This window comes from Pygoscelis adeliae, unplaced genomic scaffold, assembly GCF_000699105.1.
Source record: "Pygoscelis adeliae isolate BGI_AS28 unplaced genomic scaffold, ASM69910v1 Scaffold248, whole genome shotgun sequence".
Lineage (NCBI taxonomy): Eukaryota > Metazoa > Chordata > Aves > Sphenisciformes > Spheniscidae > Pygoscelis > Pygoscelis adeliae.
In genome coordinates this window covers 113,842-130,158 of record NW_008825302.1, presented here as the reverse complement: position 1 = coordinate 130,158, position 16,317 = coordinate 113,842, and the positions used below count along the sequence as shown (strand labels likewise).

Here is a 16,317-nt window from a genome sequence, read left to right as displayed (position 1 = left end):
CGTTTCCCTTCCAGGAGCGGGGCACCCCATGAAGCCGCATCGCCTGGCGCTGACCCACAGCCTGGTCCTGCACTACGGGCTCTACAAGAAGATGATCGTAAGCGGCGCTTCTCCTGGGGTCCAACGGGGGGCCGCCCCCCGCCCCCCCGGCCAGGCGGCGGGGGAAGAGGGGGCTGTGGCGGGCGGCCTTGGGCAGGCAGCCGCCAGAGTGGGCGTTTTAGGCTTCAGCGTGCGTGAAGGGTGCCGGAGACCTGTGCGCTGTCCTGCTGACTGCAGTCGTGGCCTCCGTGTTAAGGCTTGGACCGTGTTAGTAGGGTCTTCACAGCTTTCTTGGGTCGCTGCCTCTCCTTCAGCTCCACTTTTGGCACAGCAGGTAACAGAGTTGTTGCAGACAAGGCTTTAAGCAGTCTCGGGCATTCTCATCGTCCCGAGCCCCCGCCGTACCACCCACAGCTGATTTGAAAGGCACCGTCGCTGGTTGTCAGTGTCTTGTTCAAACCTGTGCTTACAGTGCCGTGCCTGGAGCTGCAGCAGTGCCGCTGGGGAGCATACGTGAAATCTCTGTGCCCGTAGCCCCTTCCAGGAAGGACCTAGTGACCACTGTGGGCCGTGAGATCGTAGAATAGCAAAGCTGAAAAAAAACCCCAAACCCTCAAGAGGTTTGCTAATTCACCTTGATGCCTTAACGGGGTTCACTAATCACATCTCATACCTGATAAATGATTGTCCGACCTGGTCTTCAAAGTCTGTGTTGCCCAGCCAGCTCAAACAGCCTAGTCCAGTGCACTCCGGTTGTTGCTATTAGAAAGATTTTTCTCTCCCTGAAATCTAGCCTGTGTAAACCTGGCAAAACGTGATCAGCATGTAGCGATAATCAAAAAGAAAACTTAAATCTTTGTATTTCAAGAAATGAACTAGTTTTGGGATGATGGAATATCGCTACGAAGGTGTGGTACCCCTCTTTTGAAGTGTTTTATTTCAGTTGGTGCAAGCAGGACCGAACCGTGCTCCTTTCCCTGGAATCCTTGTTCACTTTTCTGCCCGTTCTTGCAGCACGGAGCAAATGAAAAGCTCTCGGGAGTACAGGGCGTGTAACTTAATGCCTCGTGATACAAGATCAAGGCAGGAATGGTAGAAGTCTTCTGCCATTCTGCCCCTTTTGAGATGGCTTTTGCCCGTTTTGATGTGCAGAACATGCCACCTGCAGCTGCTGATCATTTGGGGGCAACTTGTTTTGTCCCCTGTTGGTTTATTCTCCCTTTCGGTGCGGCAGGATTGCTTCTAAGCTGTTTCAGACCATTGAGCGATTTAATTTCTGGGCTGACTGGCGCGGTTGCAGGTCGTGTTATCTGATCCAGAGGCCAGGTGTAGCTGCTGCCTATTGTCTCCGCAGCCTGTGATCTGTTTGATGTGCCTTGGGGAAGGGCCCCTACCCAGAATGTTATTCTAAACGCTGTAGGCTACAGCTCGAGGCGCTTCTGGTTTTATATACATATATGTATATATTTATATATGTACATTAGGGACATACCTGCATTTACGGTGTCTTCTCATGGGGAATTACCTCATTAAAAGAGGCGAAGAGCGCTTCTGTCATGGTCATCGTAGTGCATCGCTAGTAAACAGGGAGGGGAGGTGAAAAACGGGTACAAAACCATCATTGCTCCGATCTGTCAGGGATGTTGTCACTTTCCCCCCATCCTTTCTCTTTGTGCTCGTGCATCCCATGTGTGTTCCTCACCTTCTGCAGTCGGGCTCTGCTCCGTGTGACGCTCTGCAAACCAGCCGCTTCCCCCGTTACTCATGAGCCTGAACTGGATGACCCCGCAGGTCACTCGAAGCCATGTGCTCTGAAAATGATCGTAGAACTCGATCGTAGGTTGTTGCTTGCAGTTGTAGATGATTGCAAGTAACTGGTAATAGAGTCGGGCTTATTTTGAGGCTGTGGAGAAGAAAGCGTGATCAGCTTGTCTCGGTGATGTGTTTTCACATCTGCGGCATGCTTTAGGGATAAATCATGAGCTGCTGTGAAAACATGGTGATTGTGCAGAACTGTCAGACAGAAAAACGCAAGTTCCAGCCCCTCTCCAGCTAGACCAGGCACTTCTCCAGACTGATTAGCTTCCCAGGTTCCCTCATCCCCACCATTAGACGTTAAGCGAAACTATAACCAGCTTTGCGCCCTCAAAGACCTGACTAAATATTTAGTTGTTGTGGTACCAAAAAAAGCCTGTCCTTAAAGGTCACTTCTCAAGCACTTGGGAATCGGGCAATGTTAAAATCAAAGCTGTATCACTGTGAGCACAAGAGAGCAGGATTAGAGCAGTGGTTTTAATTCTGGCATGTTCACAGTGTCTTCTCCGCTATATGGGCAGGTCAAAGTGCAAAATTCTTGCAAGCGTGATAGCAATACAGTCTTCCTGCTTTTTATTTTTTAGGGCAAAGTCTGAACAGCGAAATCAATACAAGCAGGGCAGAGGGAAAAGCTAAATCTCGGCTGCTTTGTACCTGCCCGTCCGTGCTGCGCAACGTTGTCGTTGTCTCTAGCACTGTACAAGCACCTGGCGTTTGGCGTGGGCTCAAGTTCAAGCTCTTCCACTGCCAGCATATCTGCTTCTGTGGTGAGAGGCTTGCGGACTGAGCGAAAGCAAATAGAAAATAAGCTGTCCCAAAACTAAAGCACAATATCAGGTTTTAAAGGAAGGTGCTAAAACGGACCAGTGGAACAGTTCCTTGATGCAATATATAAAATTAATTTGGTGTGTTTAAATATTAGAAAAGCTTCCCTGTGTAATTAATACAGTTCCCTAGTAAAATCGCATCCAGCTGCGGTGACCTGCTGTTGTGCTCGCGGGGGGACGCAGCTGGAGTACACTCAGGGCACGTGGAATCTTTGCAGAATTTATCTTTCAGATTTTTACTGTAAATGTACGAACTTCGATGAATAACCTCCCTAGGGTTGGGATTTTTCTTGCAGAAACAGCAAAAAGCATATTCTGACATAACACTTCTAAATGTCAAATCCATGCCTGAGCGAGGCAGTAGGCAGAGCTGTACACTTTGCCGTATTTTTTTGTCTTGAAACCCTTTTTTGGGGGTTGTATTTTCCACAAGATGCCATCGTGAAGCTGAAAACCGCAGAGGAAACTTCATCCTGAACAGCCAGCGACTGGCAAGGTTACGAGCAAATGAAAGCGGGGATTATGGTCAGTTGTGACTATAAAAGGTCCTGTGAACTTTGTGTTGTGGTTACATCATTATCCGCCCTCTCTGCCTCCTCCAAATAAAAGGCCGCTATCGTCCAGCTGGGTTCACCTCTTCGCACCTTTCCCAGCTTATCTGTGGCTGCGGCGCACAAGAACGTGGTGAACCAAGGCTCAGCGTTCCTGAAAGAGAGGGGGGTTGTCCTGCTGCTCACCTTCCCTGCTCCTCTGCTGCGTCCTCCCGCTGCCGTTCTTGTGCTGCGTCTGGAAGCTGTTGGATCCTTGCGTGAGCTGATGCAACTCAGTAACTCGGCAAAGCCGGTAGAGTTTTCTGTGGAGTTAGGAAAACGAGGCAGCAGACAGAGGGGGCTGAGTGCCAGAGCTTGCTTAGGAAGATGGGTGGGATTGCTGGGAGCAGGGTGAAGGGTGGAAGGAGGCAGGTTTCTTCTTCTGCCAGCAGCTGCATCAGCCTTGAAGCTTTTGGTCTTCCCCCCCGCCCCCGCTTTCTGTTTTGAATCACACATCCCTACTTTTTGTTGTCCAAGAGAGCATCTGAATATCCTGTGAGAGTTATTTCTTCTCTGTGACGACTCTTCAGCATTGGTTTTGGTCTTTTTTGATGTAATCAGCTGCCTGGATTCCTGGTAGCTGCGCAGAGCCCTCGTGGGGAATAGGTCTTGCCTTCACCCTTGGCAGCTGCACTCATGGCTCGTGCTTGTGAGTGGCCTCATCCTCCTTGTTTGAGTTGTCAGAGGCAGCAGCCTCCGAGAAACACTGAACCCCATGCATCCACGTGGAAAACACCACACCACGTGCAGATCAATTCAGGAAAGGAGGCGACGTGTTTGCGAGGGTATATTGCATCTCTGAAAATTAACGTGTTTCCTGCTTAGCCCGGGAAACAGGCGTGTTGGTGCAGTTGCCCTGATAAATTTTCCCTTTGGAAACAAGCTTGTACATCTTCCTAGGTTTTTTTTCATGTTCCACTTTTTCTATAAAATGCATGCTTTAATTAAGAGAAATAGGGAAACACAAAAAAGATCTCTTATTGATTTCAGTGCAACTTTAATTTCCTCCACCAGGTATGTGGTGTTAATTTTTAACTTCCTGCATAGAATCATTAAGGTTGGAAAGGACCTCTAAGATCATTGGGTCCAACCGTCAACCCAACACCCCCATGCCCACTAAACCATGTCCCTAAGCGCCTCATCTACCCGTCTTTTAAATACTTCCAGGGATGGTGACTCAACCACTTCCCTGGGCAGCCTGTTCCAATGTTTCACCACTCTTTCAGTAAAGAAATTTTTCCTCACGTCCAATCTAAACCTCCCCTGGCGCAACTTGAGGCCGTTTCCTCTCGTCCTATCGCTTGTTACTTGGGAGAAGAGACCAACACCCACTGGCAAGCCTGTATTGTCACAAGATCTTTAATTTTAATCCATCCAGTTCCCTGACCATTTTTCACTGGCTTTCCAAAGGAAGCAAAGCTTATGCATCTCTTCCATCTGCCTGTGAGCTTTCTCCAAATAACTTCTGAACTTATCAGCCCGTTACAGGCAAATCTGACAGAGGGACCGAATATATCAAGGTCTAAAGACTGTACGAAAGCTGGTGGCTGAGAAGGGAATAGTGCCTCCCAGTGAAGAAAAAAGCTGTGGTTTGAACTCAGCTGTTTTATTCTGCTGGCTTGCCCAGGGAGGGGGGGGTGTGCAGTGGGGGAAGGAAGGCATCAGAGAGTATGTGGCAAGAGCTGCAGTTATTATGAGAGGCAGGAGATGGGTGTATGGCTGAAAGAGAAAAATCCATAGGAAAGGAGGCTTCATGGAGCAACTTGTTGAATTTAAATGAACACGAAAGTCAGGAATCCGATGTATTGGAACATTTTTTTGATATACCTCATGCAGGTCGTTTGTCAATTAGCTTGAGATTTCTTACAGCCAAAGAAAACGCGAGTCTGGATGGGAAATAAGTCTTGCCTTTCTCTCTCGAAGGTTTTCAAACCGTACCAGGCGTCCCAGCATGACATGTGCCGATTCCACTCCGAGGACTACATAGACTTCCTCCAGAGAGTGAGTCCCAACAACATGCAGGGATTCACCAAGAGCCTCAACGCCTTCAACGTGGGCGATGACTGGTGAGTGCCCTGTGCCACCGAACCCACAGTCGGAAAGGGTGATCCTGCATTGTTCATGTCCAGAGAGCTCTTTTAGAATGTCCCTCTTCTTATTTGTTTTTAACCAGAATGAGGTGTGTGTCCCTCCTGTGTGTGTTACTGGAACCTCCTTGATTCCTTTCCCTTCTCTTTAGATCTTGCAGTCCTCTTTTTTACGTGTATATTTAGGCTGTAACCTTGTTGGGTTAGAGACTGTATCTCTACTTGTTCTTGCAGAGCCTCCAGTTCTTCTTGAACATGCTAACTGTTTTTTAAAATAATTGCCTGTCATTTTAGCTACCTTAATGTGCGTATGTTAAATTCAAGACAGCTTTGAGAGCCTGATTTTCAGGTAGAACTAAGGAGATACTCATGTTTCTGTACAAAACTACATGAGATCTTGTTGAGAATATTCAATTCCAGTCTTTAATGCTCGTGAGAGATGAAACTGGAAGGAATGCGTGGAAGGGCTCTGTGGGTGACTGAGGAAACAGCAATATGCCTTGTCTGGTTGAGGATTATAAGGGCTGTCAGAGGGTAAGGTTGTTCTTATATGTTCTGTGGAGAGGAAAGCTGCAAGTACTAGCATGGGAGGAGTTATGTTAGCTAGAGAGCAGTGTTACCCAAGAAGACACTAGTATAGCCTGTTTTTTAATATTTAGGCTGAGAATCAGGAGACTCTTCTGTAACCTTGCTGCTCTGATGATCAGAAACCATCTTCTTACCAGAAATGAAAGGAGAAATAAAACCCCACGGTCTTTAAGCCATTGCTTGCTCGTGAATGAAACGTGTGGCATGATGCCAGCAAGCTGGTGACACAGGGGCTCCATGTCCTGTGTTCCTGTACCCTCCCAGTGCCTGGGCTGGCTCTGCGTGGTGGGATGGATCAGACCTTAGTGCTGTCTTAAGAGCAGCGTTCATCTCCCGTTGCAGTATACCGCACGCTGGGCTGTGCGCTTGGAAGCAGAGCGGGAGCAGGATCTTCCAGATACAGCCGGGGAGGAGAGAGTGCAGGAGCAGAGCAGTCCTCCCCTCTCCTGACGCAGTGTCTCACGTCATGTCCTAGCTCTGGGCACATGTCAGCAGGGCTGCAGTACAGATGCTGGCACGCGTTGTGAGCAGGGGAGCCTTTTCAGGACTGGCTTGGAAGCTTTGGTAATCATTATCAAATTCACTGAGTTTCCCATTGTGTTTGCAGCCAGATTGCTCGCCTGCTGGTACTCAGTGTGTTATAAGCAGGGTCAGAGTGATCCCAAATTAACTCTCTCACAGAGAATGAGTTCTGATCTTGCTCAGGTAGTGCCCCTGGACAGTTTTATTCCTGGCTTTGCTCTGGAGAAAGGGGGAGGAATGAGTTGTTGTTCTGTGTTTGAATCATGGTTTCTTTTTCAGTCCAGTGTTTCCAGGCCTCTTTGAATTTTGCTCTCGCTATACTGGGGCCTCCCTCCAGGGAGCAACACAGCTGAACAACAAGGTAACTGAGCTGATGTCCTTATTTTCCTGAAACACAGGCGTAAGCCAACTGGTTTTCAATTTAAGGAGAACCTCATGGATGTATTTTGTAAAACAACATAGTAAGCACTGCTGTGTTGCAGTGTAAATACCTAGCGCTGCAGGACTGTTAAGCTTGAGACCGTTCCTGTACTGTTGGAGACAACTATTTACTAGGTGTTTAATCCAGAGGGAGTCACAGGATACTAACGCTGCATGTACTAAAGTCGCAAAGTACTCCCGGTGCTGTAGAACAAACCTAGGGTCTTCAGTGAAACCAATCTTGAGACCTCAAGGTTGCTGCTAGGCCTCTGGTATGGAAATGCACTAAATGAGATCCCGCAGAGCGTCTGAAGAAGAGGGTCCCTCGGGAGGGTATCAAAAAAACTACAGAGGTTTAAGTCTTTTAGAGACCTGAGAAAGGTCTAATGAGTGTAAAGAACAAGTGCAGGAACAAACTGTATGTGCCAGGTGCTCTGCCGGCTGCTGGCTGGAGGGGGAGCAGCGGAGGTGGGAGACGATCTTTTCTGGTCTAACGGGGAATGTAGAGCACAGGACTAATCCCGCATGGACATGATGTAACCAAAACTGTTGGCTGGGCTAACGACCAAGATGGAGCTTTGGAAAGGCCTCCGCAGGAGAAGGAAAGGTCAGAAGGGTGTTTGTGGGCCACAGGGCTGGGCAGGTTGAAGTGGGTGCACGGGGGAAGTGGGTGCAAGGTGGTTGTTGCCACGTTGTCGCCTTTAACTAACTTATCTTTCCTTTCTTAGATCTGCGATATTGCAATAAACTGGGCAGGGGGCCTGCATCATGCCAAAAAGTTTGAGGTAATGAGACAAATCTGCGTACTCCTGTCTTTGAGGCCCAGGCTCTGTGTTGATCCGGTTCTAATGCTACTTGGTTTTCTCTGTCTTGCAGGCTTCTGGGTTTTGTTATGTTAACGACATAGTTATCGGCATCCTGGAGCTGCTCAAGTAAGGACATGGGGCAAGTGCAGTACTGTCCTGGCTGGCGTGTGGTTTCCCTCTGCTGCTCTGCTGTTTCCTCTCTCTGTTTCCCCCCGCGCTTTGCCTTTCTAGAGTCCAGGAAGGCAAACAACTTGATTTTTGTCCTGGCCTCTTCTTTAGGCACAAGAAGGGGGGCTTGAGAATTGGAATATCTGACTCCAGTTTTGTTGCGTGCAGCTTAAGGGGTACAGAAGAGTTCTTCAATTCCATTTCTTATCCATCTGTGAAATACTCATTTCAGGGTCTCCTGAGTCTCAGCGTTTTTGCCACAGTGAGCCTTTTGTAGGTAAATGCAAATTATGGCTCACTGGAGGCAGTTAAATGACTCAAATCTTTCTTGATTTGCTTGAGTGGCTTAAGAGCAGGACTTGAGCAACACATGGATGATCAAAGGACACTTGCTTTGAGTAGAGAAGAGATTTATTTTTTTTCTTTTTAGAAAATGAAAAATAAATTCAGAACGTGAGGAGCTACAGAAATACCTTCTGTTTCTTGGATTAATCTGTGATTTTTACTTTTTTTTTTTTTTGTACTCTCAAATGCCCTCCTTGTCACTGAATCTGAGACAAGATGTTATGGAATTAAAAAAGATTTGGGGTTGACCAGACAATAGTTACGTGACTGGTGGTAAGCTTACTCGCTCTCGAAGTCGGATTTATGGGATGTACTGGGGTTTCTCGTACCTCCTTCCTCCCTGCCAGTCTTCCCTGCTCTGTGTTTGGAACCTCAGGTCTTCACCATGTATCTCTGCACACCCATTTTCTAGTCTCACATGAGTCCCATATGCCAGAGGCTTCAAATACAGCCCAGTTACCCTTCATGGGAGATTATAATATGTCCCTATTTTTTTGTTCCCTGTTTTCAGGAACCGTTTCTGCAGCAGGTGGCTGCATACTTGAGTTTGCTTCCCACCATGGGAGTACTGCAGTGCCTTTGCTCTTAGAAGGTCCCTTTCTCCCTTCACCGGTGTGCGAGGGCTGTGTGTATGCATCCCCTTTTCCTCCTTGCTGTCGTTTGTCTACGGGGTGAATAATCTGGGTTGTCTTACAGTTTATGTCTCTCTTGGGAGACTGAGGCAAGGTACTCGTCTGCTCATCAGCATGGGTCAGCACCATCAACCAGATTGATCACATCACTGCAGACACACTTAAAGCCATAGTTCAAGGCAGATGGCACAAACCACATGCTCCTCCTCTCTGTTTTGATGTTGTCTTGTTTTTTCAGGTCCCTCCCCAGTCCCCTAGGGTTTTGGCATGGATGCCAGATCCCCTGTTCTTTGGGGATTCACCAGGTGCAGTATTTCCTTGTGAAAAGTTGCAGAAGTTCTCTCCAGCGGAGCAGGCAGCTCTAGAGCTGGCGGGCAGGGATGCCTTAGGGCCATGTCTCCAGTGCTCAACAGCACGTCAGCTTTGACGATTGCCCCAGTGCATTCACTTGTGATGATCTCCCCTTCTTCACCATCTGTCTCTGTGACCCAGCAGGCTGCTTCTCCAGTAAATTTAGTCCAGCCTGGTGTTCTTGGTGCTAGCCAGGTGGGAAATAGTGCTTCCAGTACTCTGGCACGTGGAGGAAGTAAGTGTTCCTACCTCCTCCTTGGCTAGCTTGCCTTTCATTTCCCGCTATGGTTAAAAATCGTTGGAGCTCTTAAAAATTAACTAACGGCATGTTAGTTAGGGGAAACAAAAACGCACAACTTTCTAACACTCAGGTGGTTAAAATAGGTTCTCTTTGTCACGTGCTTTCCAAGATATTTCTGGCCCCGTGTGAAGACCTTTTGTTCTAGTATCTCTTTCCAAGCACATCAGAAGAAAATGTTTTAGTGGTGGGGTGTGTTTGACCGTACACAAATGTCACATATCGAAAGCCATTTGATATGCCCGGGGAGGGACAGGTGAGTTCTTTTGGCAAGTAGATGTCGGTGGTGGTTTTCAGAGCGCCAGGTGATACTGAGGCATGTGGGGAATAGTGAGGTTGGCTGCGGTGCAGACAGTAATGCTGTTTTTCCTCCTGTATTCAATAGGTATCACCCACGTGTTCTGTATATTGATATTGATATCCATCATGGAGATGGTGTGCAGGAGGCTTTCTACTTGACAGACCGTGTCATGACAGTGTCATTTCATAAATATGGGAACTATTTCTTTCCTGGTACAGGTATGTATTTTCCCTTATAGTGTGAACCTGGCCTTGCTTCAGAATCCTTTGAAACTCCACTGGAGTGTAAAAGTGTAAAATCACGAAATTAGAGCTGCGGGGAGAAATGATGGAAGAAAGGGCATGGAAAAGCAATTAGAGATTAACAGAAGTATAGTTATTTGTAAGAAAGAGGGATCCTAGCTAGGTTAAGAGATCTAAACCCAGACCAGATCTGGCCTTTCCACACCTCTGAAGTCTCAGAGCTGTTGTGACTCTCCTGTCTTTCCCTGGCCAGGTGACATGTATGAAGTTGGTGCAGAGAGCGGCCGTTATTACTGTCTCAATGTGCCTCTACGAGATGGCATTGATGACCAAAGTAAGTGTTCCCTGCCTTTTCCCTTTCCCCAGACATTCGCTGGTCCTTCTGCTTCAGAGCCATGACTAATCTACCTTTCTCTCCAAAGGTTATAAACACCTCTTCCAGCCAGTCATTAACCAGGTGGTAGATTACTATCAGCCCACCTGCATAGTACTGCAGGTAAGAAAGCAAGCCTCTGCACGTGTCCATCCCTTTTAGAGGCTGTAGGTTGGAGGGGTGTGCTATCAATGTGTTACCTTCTGTTCCCAGGGGATTAGGGTTGGTGTGTCCTAGCTGAGCTTCCGTCTGTACCCTCTGGTGGATGAGGGTGGCCAAGGGGTGGGGATGCTGATGTGTGTTTGGAAAGCAGTGCCTCCGCAGCCAAAATTCAGTTGTTCTTTTTCTGTTCCCCAGTGCGGTGCTGATTCTCTGGGTTGCGACCGTTTGGGTTGTTTCAACCTCAGTATAAGAGGACATGGGTAAGTACGGCGGGTCTGGGGCACAGCAGTTAGTTGAAAGACCGTCCTTTAGTCTGAAGGGCTCTAGTAAGTCCTCTCTTGTGAGGCTTGAGCTTTGATTTCGGCCTTCCAGCAGCACCAGCAGTTTTTGGGATTTTTTTTTTTTAACTCTCGTGTGACAGGAGGAGGGGTCTCAGAATGAGGCTTTGTACAAGGCGCTGCAGAGCGGTGGCTCACGGAGTAGCACATGGTTCAGGCTCCCTGGGTGGAAGCCCTGAACTCCAGGTGTATCACACCAGCCGTGGTGGTGTTTGAGTGCACGGTGGCATTTCTGACGCGCGAATGTCAACAGAGCTGCGGTTAGCAGCTCTGACATCGTTTGTTTGGCGTTTCTAGGGAGTGCGTGGAGTATGTAAAGAGTTTCAACATCCCCTTGCTGGTACTGGGAGGAGGTGGTTACACAGTCCGCAACGTGGCGCGATGCTGGTGAGTCTCTTCTCTGCTTGTTGAAGGTCACTGGTTAAGCAGTTGTTGTGGGCTTTGTCCCTGCATGCACCATGTAGCTTTCTCTGGACTGAGCTTGTCTTATTCCGTGTTTTCAGGACTTACGAAACGTCATTGCTTGTAGATGAAGCAATTAGCGAAGAGCTCCCATACAGTGGTAAGTTGGAGTTCTGTTTTTTCCTCATTAGCTGAGCTGAAGTATTTGTTATATCAGCTGAAGAATTAACACTTCTATTCTGCATTGACCAAAGGTAAGACCAGGGCCAAAGTGACAGCACTTTCTGATCTTAGAGATGTCCTTAGTCGTCTCCTACCACCCATTTGTAGGCTTTGCTGGGCAGACACACCCTTACTGTGTCATGTATCATTTAATTTGGATCGTTTCCTATTCAGTGACCTGAGCGTTACTTTTGCATGCTCTGTTGTTTCATATAATTCCTTGCGTTGCAGAGCTGTACATCACTGTGCTTTTTAAGGTCTGGTCACTCCTAGCATGGTGGGAGAGTGAGCTCTGCTCTCTGCAGAGCAGTGCAGGCTGGCTCCCTCGCCTCTGTGCTGTAACTCTCTTGCTTGTTCCATCACAGAGTACTTCGAATACTTCGCTCCAGACTTCACCCTTCATCCTGACGTCAGTACGAGGATTGAAAATCAGAACTCCAGACAGGTGAGTGCTCGCAGCCTTATTGAAATATCAGCTATGTACTCCCAAAACCCTGTGGTTGATGCTGTGTCCTGTGAAACCAGGTAGTGCCCAGGCAAGGAATTCTTGCGCGGCAGAAAACTGACAAAAAACAAGCAGGACCTTTCCTCTGGGATGTCAGAAAGTCTCATAGCATTTGAGAACCTTGCTGTGTTGTCTTACTGTTTTCTATGAGCTTGAGTCTCAAATGATTGACTTAATTCTTCCACCTCCTCTGCTCTGATAAATAGCTTTTTGCACAAACGTGTTTCTCATGGCCATCACGTAGATGGTGCAGGTAGGTAGCAGTGCTAACAGTTGTGGCTCTGTGCAGACTGCCAGATCTCATTGTGGTGATCTGTCTCTGTTTTTTCTATGTAGTACTTGGATCAGATCAGGCAGACGATATTTGAGAATCTGAAAATGCTGAACCATGCTCCCAGCGTGCAGATCCATGATGTCCCTTCTGACTTGCTCAGCTACGATCGCACAGATGAGCCTGATCCGGAGGAAAGAGGCTCTGAGGAAAACTACAGCAGGTACCAGCTCTCTTGTTCTGGAGAAACGGGCTTCCCTTCCTGTCCCTGCTATAGGATGGGCAGATGATATACTGGAGAGCGTCTGTTTCCTAGAACAGTCACTAAGTCACTTCTGAGTCCCTGGTTTTATCCAGGGACCCTTTCTCTAGAAGCTTGTGGTCTCCTCACATAACATTTCACGGGGTGTTTGGGTGCAGGGCATCTTCTGACCTTGGGCAGTGTGACCTAGGTATTCTCTGGCCCCAGGCGTGCCAGGGCTCTCCTTGCTCATGGTGATTGTCTTTCTCCCAGGCCTGAAGCTGCCAATGAGTTTTATGACGGTGACCACGATAACGACAAAGAGAGTGACGTTGAGATCTGAGGGCTCTAGTGTGGAGCTCTGGACTATCGGGGGTCCCCGCATTGGATATGGGTGCTTGGAGCAGATAACTGGGCCACGCAGGAGCCAGTTAGCCCTCCCTTCGTATTTGATTGCATGCAGTGGCAGCAGAAATGGCACCGCTGCAGGCTTCTGCTACCTGAAGAGGCAGAGAGCAGTGTAACGTGTTCCTTGCTTTCCACCACATGTCACGGTTCCAGCTGTCACCGCTCTGGGAAATGGAAATTCAAGTAGTGCTCGAATCTGTGCTGTGTGCTGGCTGGCAGCCGTGCGACTGCCTTCAGAGCCTGACCGCCCTGGTTCAGTCACCCCCATAATTCCCATGCAGGCTTCTGCCCTCAAGGTGGGAGCTGGAGCGGTTGTGCCTACGATCTCTGCCTCTCTTCAGCAGCAACACCTGATACATCTTGCTCTCCCCAGCCCTCCACTCAGGTACCCAGTCGATTGTCCTCTGAAGCCTGCACTGAGGGTTGCTTCCTGATGTCCCTTCTAACCATCTGACGCTCCACAGCTCGAGGAAAACCATTCGAGAAGACAAGGCCAGTTATGGGATAGGGGTCAGGAGTGTCCCTGGAGCAGGGAGCAGCTTAATGGAGGAGGATGGAAGAATGTATGCAGAGCATAGTCTTGTTCGTTCCCCCCGTACTCAGTTTTGCGTTCACAAACGAGTACTGCAACACTTTGCCAAGTTGGACCTAACTCCCCTGTTTTCTTTATTCTTCGAGAGGCTAAAATCACTGTGGAACAGAGGTTTGGCTGCCAAGGTCAGTACATAGTGTGTCTTGCACCTCTAATGTAGCTTCCAGCTGTGTTTTCCAAGTTCACACATGGCCCTTCTGTGCGTTAGCAAGAGATTTGGGCTGCTTGCTCCGAGTGGAAACCATTCCCTCTTGACTGTACCCAGGAGACGTCGCTCTGCTCATGGGTGAGGGAAGCTGCTTCCTCCAGGTCCTGTCATCTTGCCCTCACACAGCAGAGTTCTCTCAGCCATGCCTCGAATCCCAGATTTTGCTGCTCCTTCTCCCGAATTGTCACCTGGTACCTGTCGTGGTTTGGAGTGTGCCGTTGGGGGAGGCGGGAGGGGTTTAGCCTCTGACTGTCTGTACTGTTTTGTTTGTTTACTGATGTCTTTAAACATTAAATGAAGAGGCAGTATTTTTCTTACCTGACCTGTTGTTTGTCTGTTTAATGCTCACACCTTTTTGGCTCCTGTCCTTCCAAGGATTGAGAACACGCGTATCATCTCTGGCAGGGTAGTGTCCTCTGCCATCTGACCTGTCTGAATGAACAGAGGGCATTCAGCTCCTCGAAGCGTATGCTGGTGAGTTTTGAGCATCAGTGCGCAGTGAGGAGAGAGCCCTGAATTCCCTTACAAGAGGACATGTGGGCTGGCGGACACTCCTGCTTATGCCTCCGATTCCGGTAAAAGCTTTGCAGAAAGCTGCAGAGCTGATTCAAGAAACCTTTCCTGCAGTTGTTTTAAATGTCATGGTTTCTTTGAGTTGCGGTTTCCGTAAGAGTCTGCTCTTTGCAGCCTCACTTTCCTAAAGCCCGTATTGGTGACTGTTTTTCTTCATTTTTAGACCTGCCGCTATCTCCCTCTTCACTCCCCTCCCCAGGCCCACGACACTTGTCCTTTATCAAATAAGCTCGTGCTGGCCTGCGTGGATTGACGTTCCTCTTGGGTCTAGCCTCCGCCAATAAACCTGCAGGAAAACAAGAGAGGGAGGAAAGGAAAAGAAGTGTTGAACCTGGAGGTATCTAACGTGATAGGTGAGGGCCAGAGCGAGACACCAACTTGACCAGATCTGTTGATGTGTTCACAGGCGATGCCTACTCCTGTTAGGACGTTTACACAACCGCCAGCCCAAGGCGTCAGCTTTGTGGGGAGGAGGTGAAGCTTGGCCACAAGTGAGCTACAGTTCATGTAACTACAGCGTGAAGCAGGCAGTAAGTCAGTGTTACTCCCACTAGATGCCCAGAGAAATAAGTTATGGTGGAATTGGACTTAAGTGTGGAGAAGGATGATCACAGGTATAGCACAGCTCCTGTATGAGGAATGACTTGATGGATGAGGATTCTTCAGCTGGGGAGAGAGAACTGAGCTGGGAAAGGATTTGTAAGGTCTATGAAACCACAAGTGCGGGACAGGGTTTCTCCAAATATTTAGATATTAGAGGAGCATCAAATGAAACTTGCAAGGGGCCAGCTCGAAAGAGCGAGCTTGCTTTGCACACCCCTAGTTGAGCCGTGCAAGCTTTTGCCGCCAGGTACCGTGAATGGGGTTTCAGAAAGGGACTGGGGGGCGGGGGGGGAGGGGGTGTGCAGGAATCAAGGTTGTTAATGCGAAGACACTCTGGGTGCAAACGGTTGGTGACTGGGTGAGCGCTCTGGAGAAGTACTGCTGTGTGCTTACCCTGTGCTTGTACCGTTCCTGCATTTGCTGTTTGGCTGCTGCAGAGCGGGCGCTGGGCTAGATGGACCTTACTCTGACCCCTATTTGGTCAGCTGTATTTGTTTCTAGTATTCTGTAGCCAAGAAAATGTTCTTTGCAAATCAGAAGACACAAAATGCTGCTCCAGTGACTAGCCAGACTCGTGAAAAAGAAACGGTTGTGTCCGAACAGAAGATAAACTTGTTTTATTCCTGCTTGCCATCTCACCTGGTGTCAGAGCTGGCTTGTTCCCTCTGCTGCTGTCGTCACCCCCTGTAGCAAAACCCATTTACAGGGGGAATCCAGGCTCCCACCTCGGGTAGCAGGCGGTGTTTGCTTTTAGGGGGGGGACAAAAGGGAATTCTTCCCTCCTCTCTTACCTGTGAAGATGGGAATGTACTTACCTTGCAACCCCCCCAGCCAATTCTTCACCTCGGCGCTGTCCCAGCTTTCTCTTTTCAGAGCCCTGCTCTGTCCTGTGTTTTGAAACACAGGGCTGGAAATCTGGAGTATCATCTTACCTGGGTTTCTAAAGGTTCATTTGTTTTTAGAAAACAAATTCAGTCTGTAGAAATTCCACCCCCCCCCCTTATAGTTGTATTTTTGCACTGCAGCAGAGCTGTCAAAAATAAGAAAGCGTGTTACGCCTTTCGCCGGAACGGAGGGAAGACACAGTCACTCAATATGAGTGATCAGCATACTTCGTTTATTGGAATACAATCATCAGACTTTATAGGCTTACTTCTTACATATTTATTATTATAGGCTGGGTTAGTATAACTAGTTCTAAGAAAAGGCGGGATATTTTAATTACTTCTAAGAATCTATTATCATAGGGTCCCTCCTCCTGGCGCACGCGTACTGCCGTCTGGTGGTCGTCTATTGGGGTCTTTTGGAGGAAGATTCACAGTCTTCCTCACCGGGTACCTTCACCTTTGGCCCAGAATGTTGAGTTGGCAGAGCTTCAGACTGCGAGG

At 48.4% G+C, this 16,317-nt stretch overlaps 1 protein-coding gene across 1 annotated transcript; it reads left to right on the top strand.

The window, feature by feature from the left end:
* Window positions 1-13: 13 nt before the first annotated feature.
* On the top strand, window positions 14-14,072 carry HDAC3 (histone deacetylase 3). Its single transcript, XM_009329999.1, has 14 exons — window positions 14-97; window positions 5,195-5,337; window positions 6,748-6,829; window positions 7,617-7,673; window positions 7,765-7,820; window positions 9,874-10,007; window positions 10,285-10,365; window positions 10,454-10,527; window positions 10,762-10,826; window positions 11,202-11,291; window positions 11,408-11,466; window positions 11,894-11,973; window positions 12,370-12,527; window positions 12,819-14,072. Exons 1-14 carry the CDS (start codon window positions 29-31, stop codon window positions 12,886-12,888), a joined length of 1,218 nt encoding a protein of 405 aa, XP_009328274.1. The 5' UTR covers window positions 14-28; the 3' UTR covers window positions 12,889-14,072.
* The last annotated feature ends 2,245 nt before the right edge of the window (window positions 14,073-16,317 follow it).